At 38.5% G+C, this 25,886-nt stretch overlaps 2 protein-coding genes across 2 annotated transcripts in view; one reads left to right on the top strand and one right to left on the bottom strand.

Moving 5' to 3' along the window:
- Positions 1-274: 274 nt before the first annotated feature.
- On the top strand, positions 275-24,520 carry XPA (XPA, DNA damage recognition and repair factor). Its single transcript, XM_087822776.1, has 6 exons — positions 275-446; positions 1,877-1,987; positions 3,562-3,667; positions 6,135-6,300; positions 8,042-8,159; positions 16,705-24,520. The coding sequence occupies exons 1-6, from the start codon at positions 275-277 to the stop codon at positions 16,851-16,853; spliced, it is 822 nt and encodes a 273-aa protein (XP_087678902.1). The 3' UTR covers positions 16,854-24,520.
- The window catches only part of NCBP1 (nuclear cap binding protein subunit 1), a 35,905-nt gene continuing 28,413 nt past the window's right edge, over positions 18,395-25,886 (bottom strand). The window contains exons 20-23 of the mRNA XM_087822775.1: positions 24,379-24,493; positions 20,784-20,912; positions 20,096-20,209; positions 18,395-18,927 (exon numbers count right to left, since the gene is read on the bottom strand). Of these exons, the coding sequence (XP_087678901.1) occupies positions 18,814-18,927; positions 20,096-20,209; positions 20,784-20,912; positions 24,379-24,493 (472 nt within the window). The 3' untranslated portion in view covers positions 18,395-18,813. The remainder of the gene's footprint in view (positions 18,928-20,095; positions 20,210-20,783; positions 20,913-24,378; positions 24,494-25,886) is intronic.

Genomic DNA, 25,886 nt, shown 5'->3' with positions numbered 1-25,886 from the left:
GATGTAATTAGAACTTAATGTTTCCCGGTTTCAGTCAATGTTATTTGTAATAAGAAGCATGCATTTCTGGAAAAGCAGGCAATGTTTCTTCTGCTCCACGTAGCACACTCGGGGGAGTCAGGCGGGCAGCCGGGATGCCCCGCCCCCACAGGTGTGCAGACTCCGCCTGCCCCCTCCCTCCGCCCTCAAAGTCGCGCAGGCGCACTCCCTCTCAGAGGCTGCGGGGAGCCTGCGCGTGCGCGGGACTAAGCACTAATAGCCCCTGAGAGTGGAGATGGCGGCGGCCGACGAAACCTCGCCGGAGCCGGCGACCTCGGAGCAGCCGGCGGAGCTGCCGGCCTCCGTGCGGGCGAGCATCGAGCGGAAGCGGCAGCGGGCGCTGATGCTGCGCCAGGCCCGGCTGGCGGCCCGGCCCTACCCGGCGACGGAGGTTGCGGCTACCGGAGGTTTGGGTCCCGGCGGCGCTGCCCCTTCCCTCCCCTGGCGGACCCGGGGCCGCGCCCGTTGCGGCGGCGAGTCCCCGCGCGTCTGCGCACCCCCCGCCGTCCGGGGGCGTCCGCGCCGGGTCCGGTCGGAGCGAGCTGTCCCAGCCCGCAGGGCGGCCGGCGGTGGAGCCCGGGCCTCGCGCGCCCCGGCTCGCCTCGCCTCGCCTCGCCGCCCTGGGCCGGCAGCCGGCCCGCGGGAGCCGCCCGCCCGCGGCCGCCCCTTTCGGATCCTTTCCCGCGGCTTCACCGGAGCCCAGCGGTGGAAGTGCTGGGTCATATAGTTCTATTACTATTTTTTTGAGTCACCTCCGTACTGTTTTCCTTCGTGGCTGAACCAATTTGCAATCACACCCCCAGTGCATGAGGGCTCCCTCTCCGCATCCTCGCCAGCACTCGCTTGTTGGTTGATTTATAGATAGCAGCCATTCTGACAGGCATGACGTGGTATCTCATTGTGGTTTTAATTGCATTTCCCTGAGGATTTAGTGATGTTGAGCATCTTTTCACATGTCTGTTGGCCATCTGTATGTCCTCTTTGGAGAAATGTCTATTCAAGTCCTCTGCCCGTATTTTAATTGAATTGTTTGGGGTTTTTTTTGGTGTTAAGTTGTATGAGTTCCTTATATTTTTTGGATATTAATCCCTCATTGGATGTATCACTGGCAATATCTTCTCCCATTCATTAGATTGTCTTTACACTTTGTAGATGGTGTCCTTCATTGTGCAAAAACTTTTTAGTTTGATGTAGTTCCATTTCTTTTCTTTTTTACCCCCGTCTGAGAAGACAGCCAAAAAAGTATTACTAAGAGTCAATAAAAAAGTTTACTGCCTATGTTTCTTTTAGGAATTTAATGGCCTTGGGTCTTACATTTAAGTTGTTAGTCTATTTTGAGTTTATTTTTGTATACGGTATAAGAAAGCAATTGTTTAGTTGTGTTTTTTTTTTTACCAATATCTGTTCAACCGGGGGTGGAACCTGCAATGTAGGCATGTGCCCCAACTGGGAATGGAACCCGTGACCTTTCAGAGTAGGGAAGGACACTCCAACCAACTGAGCCTCACTGGCCAGGGCCCTACGTGCTATTTTTAACTTTTAATTGTAGATTCCTGTGCCTGTTCTATGTACATAATCATATCATCTACTTAGCTAGCTAGGTATTTGAAGTGAATAAAGACTGTTTTACTTCTTTCCAACCTTTATGCCTGTTTTGTTTTCTTGTCATATTGCACCAGCTGGGGCCTTTAATATAATATTGACTAGAAGTGGTAATAGTGGATATTCCTTGTTTTGTTTGATATATATTAAATTTAAGGAAAATTTCTGTTATGCACAAGGGAACATATGGGCTTACCTAGTTCACTTCTTGACCACTTTTACTTACTTTTTATAGGCATGGCTAATGTAAAAGTAGCCCCAAAGATAATTGACACACATGGAGGTTTCATTCTGGAAGAGGAAGGAGAAGAGGAACACATAATTGAAAAAGTTGTTCATCAGCCAGGTAAAGTGTGTTTTCAGAAAATAGGTGTCTAGGTTGGTCATTTTGAGTAATTTCCATAATTCTTTGCAAATTGGTGTTAAATAATTAAGTTAGGCAGTGAGTAGGTTGGCTTTATAAGAGCGATAACGTTTGGCAGTTATGCTAGTAGATTAAAAATTAAACAAATTTGGCAGTGATTAATATAACTTGTTTGTGTACAGTAAGTCGTCACTTAACACCATTGATAGGTTCTGTGTCTTGAAGTGAAACGCTGTAAAACAAAACCAGTTTTATCGTAGGCTAATTGATATAAACAACAGTTAAGTCCCTTTGGCATTTCACTAATGTTACAATGAAATGATGTTGAAAGAAATGTTATTTGAGGACTTGCTGTACTTACGGTTGACATTCGGTTGTTTTATAATGGGCAGAGACAGCCATATTGACCCATAGAAAAAATACTCAAAATAAAATTACCTTGATAGGTTGAAATGAGAGGCTAAAACTCAAGAGATAAAATTTAGGACATTCTTTTATGTTTGGAGAAAAAAAGCAGTTTACAAAGTATAAGATATGGCGATCTGGCATAAAAAAAATATAGTTTAAGGTTAAAGTTTCAGTCATTTCTATATAGCCATATATAATATCCTCTGAGTGAGGATACTTTCATACTCTTTGAGAAAGTTAAAGTTTTATTCGATCATAAATTTGATAGCCAGTGGTGTAATATATAACAGCTTAAAAAACCTATTCCAGTTTTAGCTGCAGCAACAGAAGTGTTACATATTGAAGGTAGATAATAGTCCTTTTCTATTCTTTCTGTGTCTTTATTGTTTTCCGAAGCTGAGACTTTCTTTACCTAGGGTAAAGATCCTTAGCTAGCTGAGTATTTGAAATCCTTAAAATATCTAGCTTTACTCTACCTAGAGTAGTTTTTGTGCTGGGTGTTGAGACTGTATTGCAAAGTGCAGTCTATACCCTCAAGAAGTTTGTAGTCTAGTGGTTAAGACAGATGCAGAGGAAGCAGTTTTCTCTGTTGGTAGGGGGTGAAATGGAGGGAGAGAAAAAGTTTCCCATTTGAAAGTAAAGTCTATATTGTCTCTCTTCTGTTGCCTTGCTGTTCGTTGCTCTTTTCTGTTATGAGGCAAGGAACGCAGGCAGCTGGGAATGGCAAGGTAATAGATTGTCCCCTAAAACCTCTAGAAAGGGAGGTAGCCCTACCAACACCTTGACTTTAGCCCACTGAGACCTGTACCAGACTTATAAACTATAGATCTGTAAGATAATAAATTTTATTTTAGCCACTAAATTTGGAATGATTTTTTACATTAGCAATATAAAACTAATACAAATATCTTACACATGGTTTGGGTTTATAAATACTTGATGAATTGATAGGGTTTTCCCACCCTGATGTTATTTCCTTTTTCCTCTTAAAAATTTTTTTTAGATAAATATGATTACATAATCAAGGTTTTGTCTTTTATGTAAATTGTGTGAGGCATAAAGTACATGTCGAGAAGCTGATAAAATAGAGGAAAATGTATTGTTCTAGTCACAAAAAAGGAAACTTAAAGAATTAATCTTTTCCTTAGGCCCTGTTATGGAATTTGATTATGCAACATGCGAAGAGTGTGGTAGAGAATTTATGGACTCTTACCTTATGAACCACTTTGATTTGCCAACTTGTGATAACTGCAGGTACTTAATTTATTTCAAACAATGTTCTCAATTGCTAAAGTTTAATGTTTACATATAGGCTTAGGGTAAAACAATTTGCTCCATTTGGATTTAATGTTCTTTAATAATTACGATTTTTACTGTAGGAGTTTCCTAACATTTCTATGGTTTCCATCTTGCCAAAGAAATACAGGAAGCCTGTGCTTTTCAGAATTATAGGTCACATAAATAGGAATGCCCCAGGTCCTGCCATGGATAGTTTTCTCTCTTTTTGCTGGCCTGGGTGGTTTTAACTATCTGCCAGTAGCAGGTTCATACCCCTTCTCTAAGGGTCTCCATTTCTTTCTTGTCTCAGTGAGTGCTGACACCTTGGTCAGAGGACTGGGGCTGTTAATGAGAGGAGGGGAGTAAAAGCTCCCCAGCCACTCTCCTGGTTCTCTCAGAACATCTCTTCCCATTCATTTTTTACTTTCCTGAACAGTCAGGGAAGAGAATAGAGGAGGAAAAATCACATTCTTCTATCATGCTTTTTCTTCCCCTGGCCCTTACCCTCTTTTTATATCACCCTGGAATAATCCTCCTTTCCACTTGGGTCTCCTGTTCCCTGTGGTTTACCTCAGCCAAGTCCTTGTTGGTGTCTTTCACACCCAACATCCTGTCTTGGAATCTTACTTTGCCCTCTTGTCTGTACCTGTTCCCACTTCGTATACCTACAGCCCTAGATCAACTCCCAACCTGCCTGGAGGCCCGCCTTTTCAGCATCCCTGCTACAGATCCTGGGAGCCATCACCATTGACTTTTGCTGAATAGAATCCTTGGAAGATGGAGAGAATGGAGGTGTTTCTGGTTTCATGATCACATCGGTGACTGGAAATGTCCTGGCACCCATTGGAATATCTGTTATAAACTCTGTTTCCATGGACACACAGTGTCATTAATGCACACAGTGGTTAAGGTCCACAGTATTGTCACTCTCCTTAAAGTATAGATAGCTTTTGGAAACTGAATTAGCACACATAATCTTATTTCTATGAGAAAATGAAAGCAACTAATGTATCAATTTAAAGAAAGTTGTATAGTAAAAAATGTACTTTTAAAAATTTAAACATAATTAGGAACACAGTCCTCCATTCTGTTTCAACATCTTCCAAGATTATAATTTCAGTACTATACAATGTAGTTTACCTGTCCCCTCCTTTAGTTAAGACTTCCAAATTATTTAGCCTTCTTAAAGGTATTTCCAGTGTTAAGCCTCTCTTCCCTGACCTGTACCTCTGCTTTAGTGTTCTTTACTTCAGTAAAGGCCAATTTCCTTCATTGGCTATTTCTCTAGTATCCCATGTTTAAGTTCAAATCCATTTGGTTCTATGTTCAAACTGTATTCTCACCCTCTCTCCCACTATTACCTTAGACTGAGCCACCATCAGCTTCTGCCTGAACCACCGCAGCAGTGATCTTTAAACTGGTCTCTTCCCCCTACTTTTGCACTGTTAGTCTCTTCTCCATATAGCCTTTTACTCAAAACTCTTTAATGGCTCCTAACCCATTTAGAATAAAATTGTTGTCTTCGTCATTGCTTACTAGGTCCTTGCCTATCTCTGTCTTTCTCTCTCATCACTCCTCCCCATCACTCACTTTAAGCTTTCTAGCCACAGCCACCCTCTTGCTGTGAGCTGCAGTTGCAAAGCACACTCCTGTCCTAGAGCCTTTGCATTTGCTCTTCTCTCTGCTAGGAATGTTCTTTCTCTGGCTATTCAGAATGTTCTCTGACTTCTTAAGGGCTCTGCTCAAATGTCCCCTTACCATAAGTGTCTTTCTCTGATTACCCAATCTATGTGAAATTTCTCTTCTTTACCCTCTTTATATTCCTTCACAGCACTTTAATCTGTCACTGTGTTTGCTTAATAACTGTCTTCTCCTTTACTAGAATGTGAGATTCATGAAAACAAGGCTTTGCTTTTTGTTTGCTGTGTTCCTCATGCCTCAGACAATACCCAGCGTGTACACAGAGAACAAACGAATGAGAAGAACTATGTAATTGACTATGTCTCCATTTTTACCTTGACTTTGAAAAGCTCAGAGCCAACTGGAGACTTAACTGTGTTGGGGCAGGTGGACCTTGCATATTTATTTTCCTTATATCCTGCCCATCCTGACTACATGCTTTATATTTTCTTACTCAATGAGTCTTAGTTCTCATTTATATCTGAGTCATTTCAAATCCTGTGTGGAAGAGAGGGACTTTAAGTAGAAAAGAAGTTCTTAACATGTTCATTAACATGGATTTGCTGCTAATATAGCTTCTCAGAATATGTAAAAGATAAAAGTGTTTTTCTGTTAGAATTTTTATGTTGCCCATTTAACTGTGAGAGCTACACGAAAAGTATTTTGTTCCTTTTGGCATGCATACCCCTAGGTTGTTGGACTATTTGAAAACTTAGTTTATTTTAAATAACTAACGTACATAATGGACTTAATTTGTTTTCAGAGATGCTGATGATAAACACAAACTTATAACTAAAACAGAAGCAAAACAGGAATACCTGCTGAAAGACTGTGACTTAGAAAAAAGAGAGCCACCTCTTAAATTTATTGTGAAGAAGAACCCTCATCATTCACAGTGGGGTGATATGAAACTCTACTTAAAATCACAGGTTTCTAATGAGTTACATTCAGTCATTTTATACCCTGGGACAGGTGAAGTTTTAACAGGAAGCTAATCCTAATTAGTGTAGTTTTTGCTCAGAGAGTGTTAAAAAGGTCCTTTGCATTTCGTTGCTTTGCATATGAATCATATTCATAATGACAATAATATTTTCTTATTTTGCTTTTTGGCACAGCACTTTGGAGCAAATGTATTACCATTGAGTAATGTTACGAGTATAGTTGGGAAACTAAAAAAGCTTGGGCTAAGAGTCAGACCCTGTATTCTTGCCCCCGCCCCCCGAAAATTTAAAAAAAAGAGGAATTTTGCAAATGCCTAAAATCTAACTCTACTTGGGAAATACTCATCTGAAACCCTATCAGATATCCATATAACTCTAGTATGCTCCAGAACAGATCTTCTCAACTCCTCTTGCTGCCACTGTGTTACAGGTGTGCCAAGATAGTTAATACTCTTAGCGCCTGGGGCTGCTAGAGTGCCCCGGCTGGGTGTCCTGAGTCACAAGCAGCCTCCTTATCTATCCCAGAATGGTACAGATACTGTAATGTTCTTTTTGTGCCATTATATAAAAAAATGAGGCATTACTTCAGAGCAATTTGAATTAGAATATAATGGAAAATCCTAGTATCTTTAAATAAAATTAAGAAGCCACATGTAAAACCAAACACACTGAATTTTATTGAACATAGGACAATTATCAATTAGAAGATTCACTATTATTTTATATATGTCAAAAATGGAAAAGTGCTCATTAAACTGTGCCAATGCTTCCTTATCATTTGGTGTTTTTATTTTATACTTACTGTAATAGTGCCATTGCACTTATTGTACTTTTTTGCTATATATCATGCTTGTGTGTACATAAAAAGGAAGTGCAAGTAGAGCAGCTTTATTAAGGTATTCCTAAACTTCCTTACATTGAGCATCTAATTCTGAACCACTTTTGACTTAGAATTGTTTGGTGATGCAACATTTTCAGAGGGTTAAATTGTGGAAAATGTGATGTTTTAGAACTTTTGAAATAAGAGTATATCACTTTACTATGTCAAGAAATTTGAGTTTGCTACATTGATTGATATTTTGGTCCCCTTAACATATTGCAAGCAATATCCTGAGCATAATTCTTAGTGTATATGTTACTCTCCTAAATATGAATAAATTTTATAAAAAGTAAAGATACATAATCCAAAGTTTTAAAACTAGAATAAAGACTTCTTTATTCAGCTGCCAAAGTTTAAAAAAAAAAAGCATCTTCTAAAGATCAGAAGTTAGTAAAGTAGGTGGCAACTATTATTGATTCAAGAGGAGAAGAGTAATAGTGATTGATTTCCTGTGGTGGGAGATTTTTGGAGGTTACCTTATACTTAGATCTGATGTGACTAATTGATAAGTAAATTTTGGGGGGTTGAGCTTGCCAAAATTCATCAAATCCCCTGATTTACATGTACTTATGTGGATTCAAGTGAAAAAGCTGAGACAGAGAAACAATTACAGAGGACAACTTTTCTATTTATAATCGAGGTCAGCATACATTTACTGAGGGTCTCATAGGTTTAGATACAGGTATTAATAGAGTTGTTTCTTATCAATATTTTAAATATTTTAAATTTCAAATAAGTATAAAATTGCACTTGAATTAGATAATTCTTTGGTGCCTATGGATTTAATAATTATAACTTAATTTACAATTCTGAGTCACAACTAATTTAAATATGGATCCTGTGTTATAGATTGTGAAGAGGGCGCTTGAAGTTTGGGGTAGTCAGGAAGCATTAGAAGAAGCGAAAGAAGTTCGACAGAAAAATCGAGAAAAAATGAAACAGAAGAAGTTTGATAAAAAAGTAAAAGGTAAGTGGCTACGTTTATATCATAAAGGACTGTTTTACTGCTTTGCAAAAAACCTTTAGCTAATTTTTTCCTTTTTAACATGTAATGTCACCAGTAGATTGGAATATGTTTTGTCATACATACATTGAAGAAAAAACTCTTTTGCCCTCAGGAGGTTGGTGTTTGAGGCTCTGAGTTCAAACTTCACAGTATTGCAACTCTAAAAAGCATGTAAACCCTCATCTTAACGTGAATCGTGTTTTTATATAGGATTGGGTGTATCCCTGGTCAAAGATTTGACAACAATTTAATCTTAAATATGACCAAGAGGGTTATTAAAAGCAAAATATTCACCAACAAGCCTAACTGCTGAAATGAAAAAATCATGACTAAGTCTTATCTCATTTAGCAGCTAGGAGTAACCTAATGTCAGTCAGTCTAATCACTTTTATTTTATAGATGAATAAAAAACTTAGGTAGAGTGACCTGTTACATAATTACTAGTGTTGGGACTGGAACCAGGCTTTCATGACTGAAAGTCTGCATTGACACATTCATTTCTCTGTCCATCTATCTATCTATCCATGTGACTATCCATTCTGTTGCCCATCTTTCTATTTATTTGTCCATGTATTCATCTGTGTATGCGTGTCATCCCTCCCTCTATCCATATCAGTGCATCCAATAATTAATGGCTCAGCTGTGTTCCAGACACTGTGCTAGTATAAATGCTGCAGTCACAGTTTGTCAGAAGAGAAAGACCAGCGAACTTAAAATCTTGATAGAGTGTGATAAGTATTGTGATAGTGGTGAACATGGCATGCTGCAAGAGAACAAAGAACACTTTTTGCTATATCACAGAATCCCTAAAATGTCTTAAAAAGCAGGCATAAATGTTCTTCATACAGTATTTGTAGAGTCCCATGTGGTGTAAAGTATATAGAGAGCATGTATTTTATGTGTATACAGGGTTATACATATACTATATCGATCCATATGGAATTAGTCTCTTAGCCATAACAAATAATTTTGCTTATGTTTTTAGAATTTAGAAGAGGCTTTAGAGGGTGCATGAAAATAGCTCAGATGTCTTAAAAACAAACAAAAAGAAAAAAGAAGCTGCCTTGTTTCTTTTTATTATGAGGGGATTTCCCCCTATTTTCATTACAAGAGTATTTCATTTCAATGCAGAAAAGTATTTCAGTGCAGAAAAGTTAGAAAACTACAAAGAACTATCCCATGATTCTGCTACCCTGAGGCAATCATAACTAACATTTCCATGTCTGTTTTTCCAGTTCTTTTCAATGCATAGATGCCTTAAAAATATTTTTTATAAAAATGGAAGCACTGTTGACATTTATGAAGTTTATCATAAGTTTATCAGGACAAGTATTGCCATTATGAACATCCTTATATACATCTTTATATAGATTACAGTTAACTTAAAGTATCAATTCCAGAATCAGAGGGTAAGGTAAGCATACTTTTATGGCTTTGTAGAGAGGTTTCATATAGCAGCTATGCCACATAAGAGCATTTCACTGAAGAATCTTCTCCAAATAGCCCCTGCTGTACTAGTCTTCAAAACTACCTGCAAGGACTAATTAAGAGGATTTGGAGACTTCTTTGATCTTTTCATTGTTCTGCCCTAGCCTTTTCTCTCTTCAGCATCAAGGGGAGCCTTGAAAGATAAAGTAACAAAAGGCATCTTAAGAGATATGAAAGAGGAGGGCATATTTATAAACTAACTACCTGTTAGTCTCGGGTTTTTGTTAATCCCAGTTACCTGAATCTCAGTTCTTCTCTGCTGCCTCCTTAAACCCCTTTCCTGATGGTATTTTAGTGCAGACAGTAATACACAGATAAGGGAATTAGAAATTTGTACCTGCAGAGAGATGAAATATTTTGAAAAGAAAGGCTATCTGTAATATTTGTCTTAGATACTATTTCTGTAGGTTGGTCAAGATGTCATCTAAAGTTGACTAAATTTTTATCATTTGACTAACAATAAAAGATTATGGCATCTGTTGTATTGCATTATGTTTTCTATAAAAATTCTATTAAGGTAATATAGTTTAAATAGTATGGATAGAACATTTAAGATTTACACAATTTTCATATATATATATATTTTTTTAAACCCAACTTATAAAATTGTTTTTCTCACTATGTTAAGTTGCTTTAATCACCAGATAAACTGCTATGGATTTTCCTCATCCTTGAAGAGTTTGAACCTGTCCTGAGTTTTTTCTTAGCTCTCTTAAGGCTGGTTTCTTTAATTCAGTTCATTTCTTGTTTGGATGAAGCATGTCTTTTGAGGAAATTTTTCCAAGTGGTTATATGAGTAGTGTATTTTCCAAGTCCCTGCAAATCTAAGAATATTGTTTCTTTTGCATATGAAACCAAAGTTCTCTCTGTTGTATGAACATGACTCCATTGTTTTTTGGTATTTGATGTGCAGAGGCCAGTGTGGTACATTCTTTAATTATGGCTTCTTCTTGCTGATTTGCTTTTGAGGTTGGTGGATATGTTCCTGCCTTCCTGACTAGGCCACAAAGGGCGGACAGTGGAGTAGACACTGTAGAGATTAGAAACAAGGAGCTTACTATGCAGTTGGCTCAGAAGGCTCAGAACAGAGAGGAACAGAAGCAAGTCTAAAAGTTTTTTAGTTGAAAAGAAATTGGAACCTGGTTCCCTCTTGGCCTTCTGATTCTGATCCACAAAGAAGCTGGCACAAATTTCACTTCTTTATGGAAAGGTAAGAGATTATATTGCCTGCTTTTAGAATATTATCTACTTAGCAGTTTGCGAAAGAATCGATTTTATTACAGAAGAAAATTAAAAATATAAGTAGTATAAGGTATGTGCAAATGTAAAGTGAAAGAAAGAATTTTGTCAGCAAATTCAAATTGTTATACATCTCAGATCCAAGGAGGCAGTAAGTAGAAATGATGGCATCACTGCTGCTCAGCTTAAGTGGATTTCAAAAAAGGCAGTATGTGTTGGCTTTGATTTTGGACGGGAACTTTTCATTGGTGCAAATACACAGAACATTTTGGGTTTGCATGCCTCCTTTCCACAAATAGGCAGAGAAGGCTTTTCTTTAAAGTTATACTCAGCTTTCTCTTATTTAGTACTGGTAGAGGTTAGCCTTCAAAAAAAAAAGAAACAAATTTTCACTGTTTACTATTTGCTTTTCCCCAAAAGAAGTGGGTAAGAAAATTCCACTTGGGGCCCCTTCTGAGTTGGTGGCCATTTTACATATTGGGCGTACGGTTATATACATGACTGTTTTCGGCCTTCTCTCAGGAGAGTGTGAAGGACACAAGTCCCTGTACTCTGCTTCAGTTTACGGAGGGCAAAATAAGATAGAAGCTGCTTAGGTTGCTTCATCATTTCCTGGTGATTTTTTTTCTTCTCTAGTTAACAAGAGGCACGGTATGTCAAAACTCCCTGCCTTCCCATCAAGGATTTAAAAGCATCTGGTCTCCCTCAGAAGTCTTTATTTCTTATTTCTCATTAAGTATACCTCATAAGCAGCATTCAACTTCTTTGAACACAGGCTGCCTCTTTTGCAAAATTAACATATTAAGTCAAATCAAATGCAAGTTTTAGAGTGGTAGAAAATAAATTTTTTATTGAAACAAGGATTTACGGGAAAGCTTTTGTTGGTAAAAAGGATAAGCAGTCCCTGAAGATATCAGCAGCAAGACAACATTTTATGCACTTGAGTCGATTTCCAGGTGAGGCAGCCCACAGCTTTCTTGGGGTGGAGTTCTAAGCCATTGGGACCAGGAGGTTGTAACTTGGGAAACCACTGTTTTCTCCAGCTTCAGTTAGGCTTTCAGTGCTGCTAGGCTGTCTCCTCCCGTCCTTCCTCCAAGGTTTTCTCAGTCCCCAAGTCCTACCAACTCTCTCCCCTCTTCTAAAGTCTCTGACCTTTCTGCCTTCCTCTCCTCATTCTCAGCAGTAGGTAGTTGATCTCTACTTCCCAAAGTTTTGCTTAAAGTGAAGTAATGTGAAAAATATATTAATCTTAAACAAATTTTTAATTATGTTGAGTCTGCTGATACATGCTTTTCTCCCCTTCACACATGTATTGTGCTGAACCATTTAAGAATCACTTGTAGACACTGGGATGCTTTTTTTTAATCCTCACCCAAAGATAATTTTTCCATTGCTTTTCAGGGAGGGAGGGAGGGAGAAGGATCGATGTGAGACACATCGGTTGATTGCCTCCTACATGCTCCCTGACCCGGTTCGGGGATTGGGCCTGCAACCAAGTGTAAGTGACCTTGGCCAGAATTGAATCCAAGGGCTGAGCCTCTAACCACTGAGCCAAACCGGCGAGGGTGACACTGTGATTATGTCATTATGTCAACATGTTACCTCCTAAAAAGTGACATTCTTCTGCATAACTAAAAATGATCACACCCAGTAAGTTTAACATTAACATAATGCTATTATCTAGTATATATATCTCTTTCCCAGTTGTTCCAATGTCTTTATCAACTTTTTAGTTGTCGGATCCAGGGGCCATTTAAGGATGATGCATATCTAATAGTCTTAGTTCCTGAGCCTTTTTATCTTTCATGATACTGACATTTTTTAAAACTAAGAATTGACAGTTTTTACATTTCACAGTACAAATGAAAATTGCTTTTTTGGTCCCACTGCTCCCCTCCAAAATGAAAACACCCATAGTTACAGCACCATGGTCTCCTGGTGAAGTAGACAGAACAAACATAAACGGGTAGGCTCCCTCTCTTGAGAGTCCAGGCCACCTGTTTTGCAGAATGTCCTTCCATTTGGGTTTATTCCCAGCTTGTTTCCTCTTAGATTAGGGTGGAACAGTTTTGGTAGGAATGCTTCCTAGGTGATGTGTGGTTGAGTGCGCCACATATCAGGACACATGTACCAGTTCTCTTCTGAGAGAGGGCTACTCAATTTGATTGCTTAAGGCAGTGTCTGCCAGATTTCTTCAGACACTTCCCTGTGGGGTGACTTTTTGACACTATATGAACATCTTGTTCCATAAGTTTTACCCAGTGGTTTTAGTACACAGGGATGGTTCTTGCATTAGTCAGTTATTAGGGTGGATGTAAATGGCGATTTTCTATTTGTTATCCTTCCTATAATTACCATTTGGCTTCCTTTGGAAAGGAAAGCATTTTTAGTACCATTTGGATTCATGAATTTTTATTATCAGATCAGTGTTATAGTCTATCATTTATTTTGATGCTTATTGTCCCAAATTTGGCCAGTGGAAGCCCCTTCAAGTTAGCTCCTGTCTTTTTTGTTTTTATTTGTAAATAATTTCAAACTTACATAAAATTGCAATAGTACAAAGGATGCCCATATATCCTCTACCCAGCTTACCTTTTGTTAACGCTTTATGCCATTTGCTTCATCATTTGCATTCTTTTTCTGTACAGTTTTTTCTGTACTCTTTGAACTGGTTGTATCCATCACCCTTTACTCCTAGCTTACTACAGTATTTCCTAATAGGACTGTTCTCTTACGGAATCAAAGTATAATGCTGATATTTTTATCTAATCTGTTACCCATATTCTGGTTTTGTTAGCTGATCCAATAATGTACTGTATGACTTTTCATTCTAGTACAGGATCCAGTCTAGGATCAGGTATTGGCCTCAGGAACCACGTCTTTCTAAAGTTTTTTATTCTACACCATTTCCACAGCCTTTTTCTTTTATGACAGTGACATTTTTGAAGAACACTTTTTAGAAATCTTTTTCATTTGGGGCTTTTCTGACTTGTCCTTGATGGTTAGATTCACGCTGTGCATTTCAGGGATAGCACATAAATGATCTATCTTTCTCAGGGCATCACATCTGGAGGCATGTGATGTCCACCTGTCCTCAATGGTGATGTTAATATTTATTTTTGATTTGATAAGCATAAATAAATAAAATTGTAAGACCTTGCAAATATCCTTAACACTGCTCTCTAGAATTTAGCATCCATCCATGGATGAAGGTTCTTTCCTGAACCAGTCTTGAGTATGATTGTAGCAAACATTTTCTAACTTCAGCACTCTGCATTTAACTAATTAGAAGCCAGCATTCTACAGCATCCTTTCCCCCATTTGTTTATTATTGGTATGGGGTCATGAATTCCTGTTCTTTACAATGTAATCGGCTCATTTCTGTCAATTATTTTGGTGCTCGGATTTGGGCCAGCAGGAGTAATCTTTTTTTTTAATCCTCACCCAAGGATATGTTTTTATTGATTTTTTGGGGGAGGGGGGCAGAGAAAGACATCAGTCACTTGCCTCCCATACACTCCCTGACCAGGGATTGAATCCGCAACCTAGGTATGCGCCCTGACTGGAAGTTCAAGCTGGCAGCTTTTTGGTGTAGGGGATGGCACTCTAACCAGCTGAGCCGCCTGGCCAGGGAGGCGTGTCTTCAGACTAGCTCCTGAATCCTTGATGTGTCTTCATCACTTGTTGAGTACTCTTTCCTGTTTTCTAAACAAAACACATGTAGTTTTATGTTTGCCCATATACACACATGCATAAAAGTTAAAACCTTGAGTTCACGCTGATAAACCCCATTCAATCCAAAAATTTAGGGTTCATTCTATTTTTCTCCCTTATTTTACTCTGACAGTGAGAAACCTGACTCCCATTATCCTTACTATGCTAGTAGATTAGATACCCCTGTATGTAACTAATCTCCCATCACTGTTGCTGCCTTCTCTGTAGGAAGACACTCCTTACACCTTTCTTGGGCTTCCCCACCCTACCACGGATGCCTGCTTTACTTGTTCCACTTAGCAGTGGTTTTAGGAATGTTTTCGTGAAGGAAAAGAAGGGCAAGAAAATGACAAACACCAGATTTTTAGTACTTGCTTATTTTTTAGCACTTTTCCCCAGAAATGTCTAGTAAATACTAAAGGTATGACAAATTATGGCTAGTAAGCTACATTTTTGTTAAGTATTCTTTTAGTATTAATAATGTTCTCTCCCTACGTTCACATAATGCTCAAATTAGGCAGAGGTTAGCTTAGCAGTGATTGGAATGCAGTCAGATTTTGAGATTTTCTCAGTGGGGCAGGAAAGGAAAAGTGGCCGGGAGATACATCAGAACAAAGTTGAAAAGTAGGTATTAACTCAAACAGGAGACATCTTCCTGTCATCTGAAACCATGAGGCACCTTTATAGCTCTGGTTAGTTCATCATTTCATTTATTTATTTATAAACTGTCCTAAGGTAAAATAAAATAATAAAAGGATAGGGGCATTTCATGTCTGGAAAAATTAGCATTCTTCAGAATATGAAATGATATAGGTTTGGATGAACATGGTTTTCCTTAGTCTATAAACTGTCTTGAGATGTGCATGTTGAAGCTTGAATCATCTCAGATAAAGTGCTTTTCCTACTGGAGGAATGAAAAGGCAGCACAGCGTGGTTAGGAACATAGACCTGAGCCAGACTGCCTGTGCCATCAGCTTAGCTGTCTGAACCACAGCACAAGTTATGTAACTTTTCTGTGCCTTAGTTTTCTCATCTGTAAAATTGATAGGTGTACTTATTTCAAAGGATTGTGAGGGTTAAATGTATTTTATAAAGTGCTTAGAGCAGTGCCTGATACATAGCACTGTATATATATTTGCTTGTCTTCATGATGTAATAAAGGCTGAAAATACAAAGATTCAGGTAGTCAAGTGGAGTGAGCAAAATGTGTGATTACTTGGTGGATGTTGATCTTTGTCATACTGTCCCTTAGGTTGTGCTGCTGTCAAAGACAGTGCTGGGATTGATCACTGGTCAGCACAGAAAAATTACAAACAGTTACTGTTGCTTTTTATTTATTGAACTAGAAACTGAGACGTTATTAGCTTGTTAATTTCCAAGTGGAAAGACTTCTAAACACTGAACAAATGACCTGGGTTTACATGCTATCTTTGCTCAGTTTCACTACCTGAAAAATAAAATGAAGTAAAATAAAAACTCTATGGTTCTTTGTAGCTTTTAATAGTCTGTGATTCTTATATTTAGATTATACTTTGCAATAATTATTAGCAATCTTCTAAATACTGCTCATTTTATAGGAGAAAGAATTTAATAGACTATTAATTGCAAGAGTTTTTCTAAGATGATACGTGAGCACAGTGGCTGGGTTCTTGACTTTCTCATTTTCTTGCAAGCGAAGCTTGACTTGCTTTTTATAGAAAAGAAGTTCCTGACTTATATGGAATTTAAAAATGCTCCTTGTCCTCAGGTCATCCCAGCTGACCCCCTTTTCCTGCTGTGGCAGCCTATCTTCCATAGTCTGTTGCTCGAACAAATCCTGTTCTTTTACTCATCTTAATTTTTTTTTCTATCTCTAAGCCACACCCCCCATTTCTGACTCTCCCATTTCATACTACTCCAATAATGGCATGAATGATTTGTTAGGCCAACCTGGTGAGGTGAGTTTGTATAATCAATTTTGATTTGTTAAAGTTAAGGTAAACCATATTTGGTTTAAACACACACTTGATGGATTTCAGCTTAACAGCACTACTGAAAAACTGGCTTTTTTTTCTCCCCCCCTTAGAATTACGGCGAGCAGTAAGAAGCAGTATATGGAAAAGGGAAATGGTTGCCCACCAACATGAGTATGGACCAGAAGAAAACCTAGATGACGACATGTACCGGAAGATTTGTACTGTGTGTGGCCAGGAATTAACGTATGAGAAAATGTGATTTTTAGTTAAATGATCTGTTTTACAGAGTTTTAGGTTTAGATAAAGGAAATTTAGGTTGATCTTGTTCAAAATTCACCAAAAAGAAAGTCTTTATAGATGAAACAGTTGTATAAATAATGCTTCAGTAATAAGTATGTATGTTATGTCTTAAGAGCAAGTTTCACTTAAGGTTCAGCAGGTCCTGGCTGTGGGCTAAATATTGGGTCTGTGATCATTTTTACTGGAACAAGGATGGGAGCTGAGTGATATGGTAGGTTTAAAAGTGTTAGGTGAGAGCTGAAGTTGAGAAATAAGAAACCAAGGCAAACCTTAGATTGGAGTAGGAGGACGAGCTTTTTTAGTAAAGGCAAAAGCTGGCTGCACTAGATTCTTATCTTAAGAAACAACAGGGATGGTGGTAGCCCCTGCACTCCAGAGGCTGGGTTAGGACTTCTGGACTATTTCTGTCTCCAAGTCAGGGAGCAGGGAGCTACTGCTGGGACAAGTCCTGATTAACAAAAAGAATAAAGAGTGAGTTGTGGGAGTCCGATCATGTTTTCTGTGTCTGTAGGGTTTACTATAGGCCCTAGTAGTAGTCACTAGATAGCCCTTTTCAAATCTGGATTAAAATGGAAAAAACAGCAAAGAAGGTAACTATGATAAGTTTATCGTAACTTGCTAACATTTACTGATTACTTATCATGTGCCAGGAAAACACTGTGCTAAGTAGTTTCTAATTTAATCCTGGGAGGGAAGACAGCTTGCTTCTGTGCTTATTTAGCACTTGGAAAGGAAATGATAACCTACAACCTGACATCACCCCAGACATCTGGATCAAGTTTAGCTAGTCAGAATTTCCTCTATCATCTCAAAAGGACTGCAAGGTAGTTACAGCTAGTAAGAGGATTTGATCCAGTGTGCTTGATTACAGGGTTTATGCATTATTTTTTTTGACAAAAAGAAATTTAGATCAAGATAAACTGGGTATTTTCAATTTAAGTGATGGATATAACTTTTTATCCTACTGCTACAAATGGAAAAGAGAGGAATTTTATACATTTTCATTTTTCTTTCTAAATCAGCTGTTGGAGCTTATGCTTAAAGACAGGCAAAAGTTAAAACAAGTCAAACTCAAAGAGGCTTGACTATAATTACTAATTCTCTATTTTTTGATTTTTAAAAAAATGTGCTATATGCTAAATATTACAGCTCATAAAAACTGATTCTGAATGTGCAAGATCTTCCTGGGACAAAAAAACTTCCAGCTTCATGACAACAAAGTAACTAGGTGTTTAGGCTGCTGACAACAGCATTACTGCATTGGGAGATAAGGAGCCCTTGAGCGACATGGATTTAGGTTCAAATGGCACGTACTAGCTGTGGACCTTGGGTAAGTTACTCAAGTAGGCCTGTTTTTATCTGTCAGCTGGGCATAATAACCCATATTTAATCCTCATAACACTTTTTTAATGAAAATTTCAAATGGAGTTAAGTATACCTTCAGTAAGGAAATCACTAGTTTTAAAGTAAACTGAGATGATAAATCATGAAGTACCAAAGTTTAAAAAACATATTTTTAGTTTTATTTTAGCCATGTTAGGTTATCCAGGAGCTGTGAAAAGCTATGCTACTTGGTAATAAACCCATCAGTTCTATATTACTACTTTGTAAGCTTGACCTCTAGTGTTCACATACCTCAGATCAGTTATCTTTTGTGCCTTAAAGAGAAAAAATGTCAATCAGAAAAGTTGTATCTGTCACATATATAACAATACATCCTATGGTCATCGTCACATTGTCATTAGGGAATATTTGCTTTTTAGGGGTAATTATAGGTAACCAATGCCATATTCACTGTCCTCCTCCCTGTTTCCTTTAGATAGTGAAAGGATACTACAAGAAAGCAGGCATTCAAACCATCAAAAATAAGACAAATTAGATTTTTTAAAAAATCTTGACATGAGGGGGAAAAATGACCATTAGGCCTGTAGGGCACAGAACTGCTGGAACACAGCCAGGATATGAGGGTCTAATTCAGCAGTGAAGAGCAGGTTCTCCAGGGTCACCATGTACTGCTGGATTATTTGGTGATGCTGTGGACACAAAAGGGGATATTTAGGTCAGGTAAAAGAGCACATAAGCATCTTGCAGAACATTCCCCTCAGCAGCCCACTCATGTTGTGAAATGATGGGATGGGGGGTGGGGGGTGGTGGTGGTTATGCTGATGGGAATAACAGGCCCCTGAAAAGCCCCAACATTAAGAAAATGTAGACAGAAATGAGGGGAAGAAAGGATGTTCAATAACCAGCTTCTATGTAAATGCACTGACGTTTCAAGGCAGGGCCTGCTGCTACCACTATTACAGACTAGGTTAAGCCGGGTCTCTCTCCTTTAATGATGACAAGACACAAGTATGACTTTAAAAGTAGCCCAGACAGGGAATGACCTAGGAAGATTTTTTTTAAAACAAAGGTGGTAAATGTTACAAATAGGAATAGCACAACTGCTACTGTTAAAACCGTGGTCCTGAAGTGTAAGAAGAAATATTTGGAATCATTTTCTCTTTTTTGGGTTAGAGCATTAAAATAATTTCTTTGCAAAAGAAAAAATTAAGAGAATAAGCCAGTGATCTACGCATTCCACAAAATAAGAAACCCAAACTTCATTTTTTAATCTTTTTGGAAATCAGTGACTTGTTGAGCATACATGGAAAAAAGTATCAGGAAATGAATAAACTCTTCCATGTGCACCCATATAACTTGAATATATTCAGAGACCACTAAAGGACTAGGGGTTGTTTTAATTGACAGTAACTAAATCTAGAGAGAATTTTTATTTGGAGGCTTAAAGAACTTTTCTAGAATAAATGAGGACTTGGGCTGTTAGTTTGTGAAGATACAAGAATTAGTTCCACTTTCCTACCAGTCTTTAATGTAACCTTGCTTCTGAGGGCACTGTTATCATTTGAACATCAGATTTTAAGGACCTTTGTTAATGAAATTACTGTTCCCTGAGCATTTGTTCTCTACATTTTGTATTACAGCTAGGCTTTCTAGCAAAGAATGGCAATTAGGAGTCTGGTACAGAACCAATTCAAGCCTAAATAAACTGATAAGCAATAGTGGGAGCAAATGGACATGAACTAAATGGCTTATGGGTGTTATATAACCTCCTGAAAAATTTTATGATTTTTAAAAATGGAGTATCTTTGCAGCTGAGAATAGTGATGTTTATTATTTAATTAAAAGTTTCCCACAAACCTGTAAGAAGATCTGCTGGAGCCTCTCTATACAGTTCTTATACCACGGTGTTAATACACTGGTCCCGTCAGTCTCACATCGTACTAAGTGCTCAGTCAAGATCATGATAAAGCGCTGGAAGAGGGAGTACAAAGTTAAAGAGTGAATTCTTCAGAAACAGTCCCACTTTTGACCAAGAGACCTCAAAGGTGCTGTTTGTTCTACTGTCTTTATGGTATGTAACTTTCATAATTCAACAAATACTGTCTAGAAAGGTTCACCAGTGATAATGTGAGTTAGTAGATCTTCTGGCAATATGTAAAGACCTTTAATATCTAGATTATGTAGGACATAATCAGAAATGTTATGAGGAATCTATGCACAAAAATGTTCATCAGGAAGGAAAACAGTCATCTAAATGATCAAAAATTGGGAATAATTAAATGAGAGAGGTAGGTATTTAATAAACATTCCCAGTTTTTTAAAGCATGGAGACATGCTCATAGGAGAATGCTAAGCAAACAACACAGAATTTGGAGGCATACATGGTTACCTCTAAGTGCTCAGTTTTTATTTTCCTTTGTAAATTTTTATATTTTTAACTTTTATAAGTGTGCATGTATTACTTTTATAACGAAAAATAACATTTTTTTTAAACTAAAGAAATGTATTATTTCTTTTCACATATCAATGTCCCAAGCCACCGTACCTGAAATATGACAAGGAAGAGATTTTTCTGTTCACTCTGAGCAGATTCCACTTTTTCCTGCAGTCTTTCTATTTGCTCCTCAAGAGCCCCATCTTTCCTGTCACTGCTTCTGTCGTCATCATCACTTCTCTACAGGATGCAAAGGAATGAAAGGAAGATGCGACTTAGAATTCTACTGTATTAAACCCCATCAGGCAGGGGAGATACTTTCTTCTGTCAGGTCAAATACCATGTGAAGCATTGTATTCTATAGGGAAAGCACTCCACCACCCCAGACAGACACAGACACACACAGACACACACACACACCCTAAAAGTCCTAGGGCCAGAGACATTTAGTGGCACCTGTCTTGGATAATAGCAGTGGGAGTGTTTTCTATCAAGCAGAAGTAAGTTGTGCCTTTTACAAATAGTCCAATTAGGGAGGAAGTGTGTGTCATATATTTTTCCTCCAGTCAAAACAAAAACAACTTTGAGCTCCTGGAAAACGTACTTGATTCCTGTTACTCATCATAGCTATGTTTTCTGAAGCAGCTTGGAACCCTGAATTAGTTAATACTGAACCACCACTACTAGGGAAAATAGAGGGATAGGTTCTTGGAGAGCCTCTTGTCACATGATCAATTATAACTTTGCTTTATGTGTGTTTGTGTTTAAATACATTTTCCTGACCCTCAGTAACATGACTAAATTTCTTTGGCTTTCAGCCTCTCAGTGATGTCCACTACACTTTTTTTTGGTTAATCGTCACCTGAGGATATTTTTTTCCATTGATTTTTAGAGGGAGGGAGGGAGGGAGGGAAACATCAATGTGAGAGAGACACATTGGTTGCCTGTTGTTTCCTGCATGAGCCCCAGCTGGGGTTAGGGAAGGAACCTGCAACCCTGTGGTGCGTAGGCTGACACTCTAACCAGTAAGCAAAACTGGCCAGGGCTGTCCAATACACTTTTTAATAAATTGGTCATTTAATCCATAAATTTAGCTACTCTTCCATAGCTTTATCACATACTACAGATGTTACTTTAGTACTTGATGGAGCAGCCTCATACACAGATTGGTGAATTTCCTCTTCCCTTTTCTGGGTGTATATTGTTGATTCATGAACACTGAACTCACAACCAACAGCACTGTAACTCATGCCTGGACAAAGCTTATCTAACGTGTATTTTTCCCATCAGGCACATCATAGTCTTGTGCTTAGGAACAGTCTTTCAGTCCTATGTTTGGGGACCATTTTATTATTTATTTATTTATTTATTTATTTATTTATTTAAAGTTTTATTATTGTTTAAAATATTACAGATGTCCTTTCTCCCCAATGACCCGTTCCACCCCGTTCCTTCCCCCTCCCTGGGGACCATTTTAAACAGTGAAGTAACCAACAAAAAAGCCAGCACAGAATGTGAAAACAGAAAGCACAAATAACGTGGCACTAAATAACACCATGGAAAGGACACTTTTTAAATCCTCACCCGAGGATATTTTTTCCATTGCTTTTTAGAGAGAGTGTAAAGGAGAGAGAGACACATCGATGTGAGAGTCACATTGATTGTTGCCTCCCAACCAGGCTGGGGATTGAGCCTGCAACCGAGGTACTTGCCCTTGGCCAGATTTGAACCTGGGACCCTTCAGTCCACGGGCCGACAATGCTCTAACCTCTAAGCCAAACTTGCTAGGGCTTTTTTTTTTTTAAAGGACACTTTTTTTAAACAGGAGAACTGAACCAAGAAGTCAGAGAGTTGGCCTGTTTGACCTCAGCTGGGAAACAGGCTCACTGGGCAACTCCAAATGTTCACTGCTCTGCATGTCTGCCAATGACCAGGAAAGCACCCATAGTGATTTTGAGGTTATAAATTTTAGTGAGTAGGCGAGTTTGTAAAACTAGAACTTGAAAATAATGAGGATAGATTGTGTATTCTCATAATTCTGCTATTCTTTATTCAACAAAGATGACTGATGAAAAAACTAACAGTGCTCTCCAGTCATTAATAAACTACTACCTGACCATTTGAGCAGTAACAGAGGGGTAGCTTGCTAATCTTTTGTTGTCTAGTGGGCCACGCAGAAAAACTTGGCAGGCCCTTAAGTAGCTCAAGAGCCACAGGCTGCTCATCCTTGTAATAATTTAGAAATGGCTATGACTGACATGCAATAACTCACAGCAGACTTAAAAACTCTGCTGGCAGTGGTGTGCTCAATAAACCTGTTAAGATTTAACAATTCCCTTCTAGCTCATCCCGAAGAACTTAGAGCATTCACTAAGGTGGTGGTGGTTTTAAAGGCAGAAGAGCCAGAACCTCACTCCAGGTGTGTTATATACCACAGTTCTCTGAGCAAGAAGGTAGGCCTCACCAAATGTAGAAAGCCCATTTCTTTCTAGATAACACTCTACCGGTAAGGCACCATCTATGACAGCCTCTTCTCTTCAAACAAAATTATCAGAACCTCCCTCACTCTGTATTTACAGAATTCTGCTTTTATCTCTCACACACCACCTGTTATGGGGCCTGCCTGGTTACATTCTAGGCCAACTGGCTACATGTTTGTCGTTCCCTAACACTATACTAAGGCAAAGTTCTAGAGCACCACTGCCCAATACACCACTGAGCAATGAGGAAAATGTTACATACACCCATGCTGCCTATCACAGTAGCCACTAGACCTCATGTGACTTTTGAGGACTTGAAATGTGGTTAGTGTGACTAAGAAAATGAGTTTTAAATTGTACTTAATTCAAGTTACATGAGGCTACTGGTTACTGTATTGGACACCACATATCCACAAACGGTGTGGCATGAGGGAGTTTCTGGCGTCTGACAGACCTGAATCAGATCCTGGCTCTGTCACTTACAAGCCATGTAGTCTTGAGCAAGTTATTTAACTTTTCTAAGCCTCAATTTATACATGTATAAGATGGGGATTACACCATTTACCTTGCAGTATTTTAGGTCTGTGAGAGACTGTTTATATACATACATACATACATACATGCCTACACATACATACATACATACATGCACCTGAACCTGCTATAGGTTTGTACAAGTCATTAAACTTGCTCTCACCTTCTACTCTGGTAAATATGTGTAACACTGGAAAATGCCATCATGAAGAAAGCCAGCACTATTACACTAAATCACAGAATACAGCCAGCTCACTGTTTCACCCCAAAATGGCAAAGTACTAAACTTATTAAAATTAGAAGTATTTTATAAACCTGGAAATGACTGCCACACCCCTCACAGTACAGGTGGACTAGAAAACATCGACAATCTTTCTCCCCTCCCCTCTTGCAGCAGAAACTAACAGAAATACAAGTGTTCTCCTTCACTCTCTTCTTCCCATTTTGTGAAAGACAAACGTGAATCTGACTCAGAGATGGTAAACTATGGAAAAGTAAGGGTGTGGCTTCCTAAACAGGCTCACCATGCAGTACAACAGAGAGCAACAAACCCCACGCTCTTCCTCCACTTCTACAAGCAGCTCTACATAACTTGGCCTCAGAAAAAATAAGTTCCCATTAAAATAATGAACTCTGAATATTCAAGAGTTTCTGGAATACTCTGACCTTCTATGAATTGAAACAAAACTTACCCGTTTGTGCTGCCTTGCGAGTTTTTCTTTAGCTTCTTCCAGCTCTTTTTGGATCTTCAGAACGTGTTTGTTCATCTTACGAATTGTGGAGTGTAAGATTTCCCAAACAAACAATCTTAAAATAAAATGGTATTTGGTTACTGTATGCTAAACTATGCTTACGGAAAATAATACCTCTCAACTTTTATAATCTACTCATTCTTTTTTTTAAATCCTCACCTGAGGATATTTTTTCCATTGCTTTTCAGAGAGAGTGGAGGGGGAGGGAGGAAGAAACATTGATTTGAGAGACACATCAATTGGTTGCCGGGGCCAGGGATTGAGGCTGCAACTGAGGTACGTGCCCTTGGCTGGAATCAAACCCAGGACCCTTCATCCCATGGGCTGACACTCTTAACTACTGAGCCAAACCAGCCAGGGCTATAACCTACTCATTCTTAACGTCTGGTACAGCCTTCCACTCCTTAGGCAGAATTAATAGTAGTATCTCCATCAACATTTAAGCATCTATCTATACCCATTAGACTCAGGTGAACTTTTTGAAGGCAATACTGAGTCCTTGTCATTTTACTTATTTCCATCGCCTACTAGACATGCATTGAAGGAATGTGTACATATTCACTGAAGTGAAATGGTAAACCAGAAAAAACATTAAGAACAAAATCACGTTTTCTCTTATTTAAACACTAAGTATTGGAATTTTCTTGAAATGGAAACCTAACCTGAGGTTCCATTTCAAGCCTCAGATTATACTATTTAGCACACACTCAGCCAATTCTCTTGGAACATTTAAGAAACTCATTAGTTGATAATAGCTGTAAACTGGGCTTTTAAGAATGAGATAAATTTTGTATGTCAACTACCTTATAAGCAAATTGCTAAAGTACCAGGATCACCTTGTAGGTCTTTTACTCTGGAAGGGGCTGTCAGAGAAGACTTTGCAGTTAGAAATGGCTGAACTTGGTGTTAAAGAACAGAAGGAGCTCTTGCACAATTTATCTATTCATGAATGCATGTGTTTGAATTCTGGCTCTGCACTTAACTGTGCGATTCTGGGCAAGCTACTTAAGCACTCTGAAACATCTACTTTGTAAAATAAGGAGGATAATGTAACCCCCTCTGCAGTGGTGGTGTAAATGAGCTGCAAAAGTGAATCGCTCAGGGTAATGGCTAACACGTACTTGGGTGGCCAGTGTTTTGAGTTTGCAAATCTGAGAATGTCTCTCTGTAGCTTTCATTTGTGAATGCCAAAGTAGCCAGTATGATAACCTTAGATCACACCCTCACACCCTAAGGACTCAGTTTATTTCAGACCAGTGTCCTCTGTCAATAACAGACACAATGAAGAGGATAAATGCTTAGTTTTTAAATTTTATGTCTTTGCAAGTAATTTTCCTTTGTTTCAACTCCTGTCCCAGTCCTGATCCATTGTAGAGACTGAGGATTCAATTTCATGAATAAGAACCAAGCTTAATGAAACGTCTCTTTCCTTTAGGGGGAATGGGTCT

The sequence above is a fragment of the Miniopterus natalensis genome, chromosome 12 (genome assembly GCF_054644295.1).
Source record: "Miniopterus natalensis isolate mMinNat1 chromosome 12, mMinNat1.hap1, whole genome shotgun sequence".
Classification (NCBI taxonomy): Eukaryota; Metazoa; Chordata; class Mammalia; order Chiroptera; family Miniopteridae; genus Miniopterus; species Miniopterus natalensis.
Note: the sequence above shows the minus strand (reverse complement) of the source record. Positions and strands in the feature narration are given on the sequence as shown.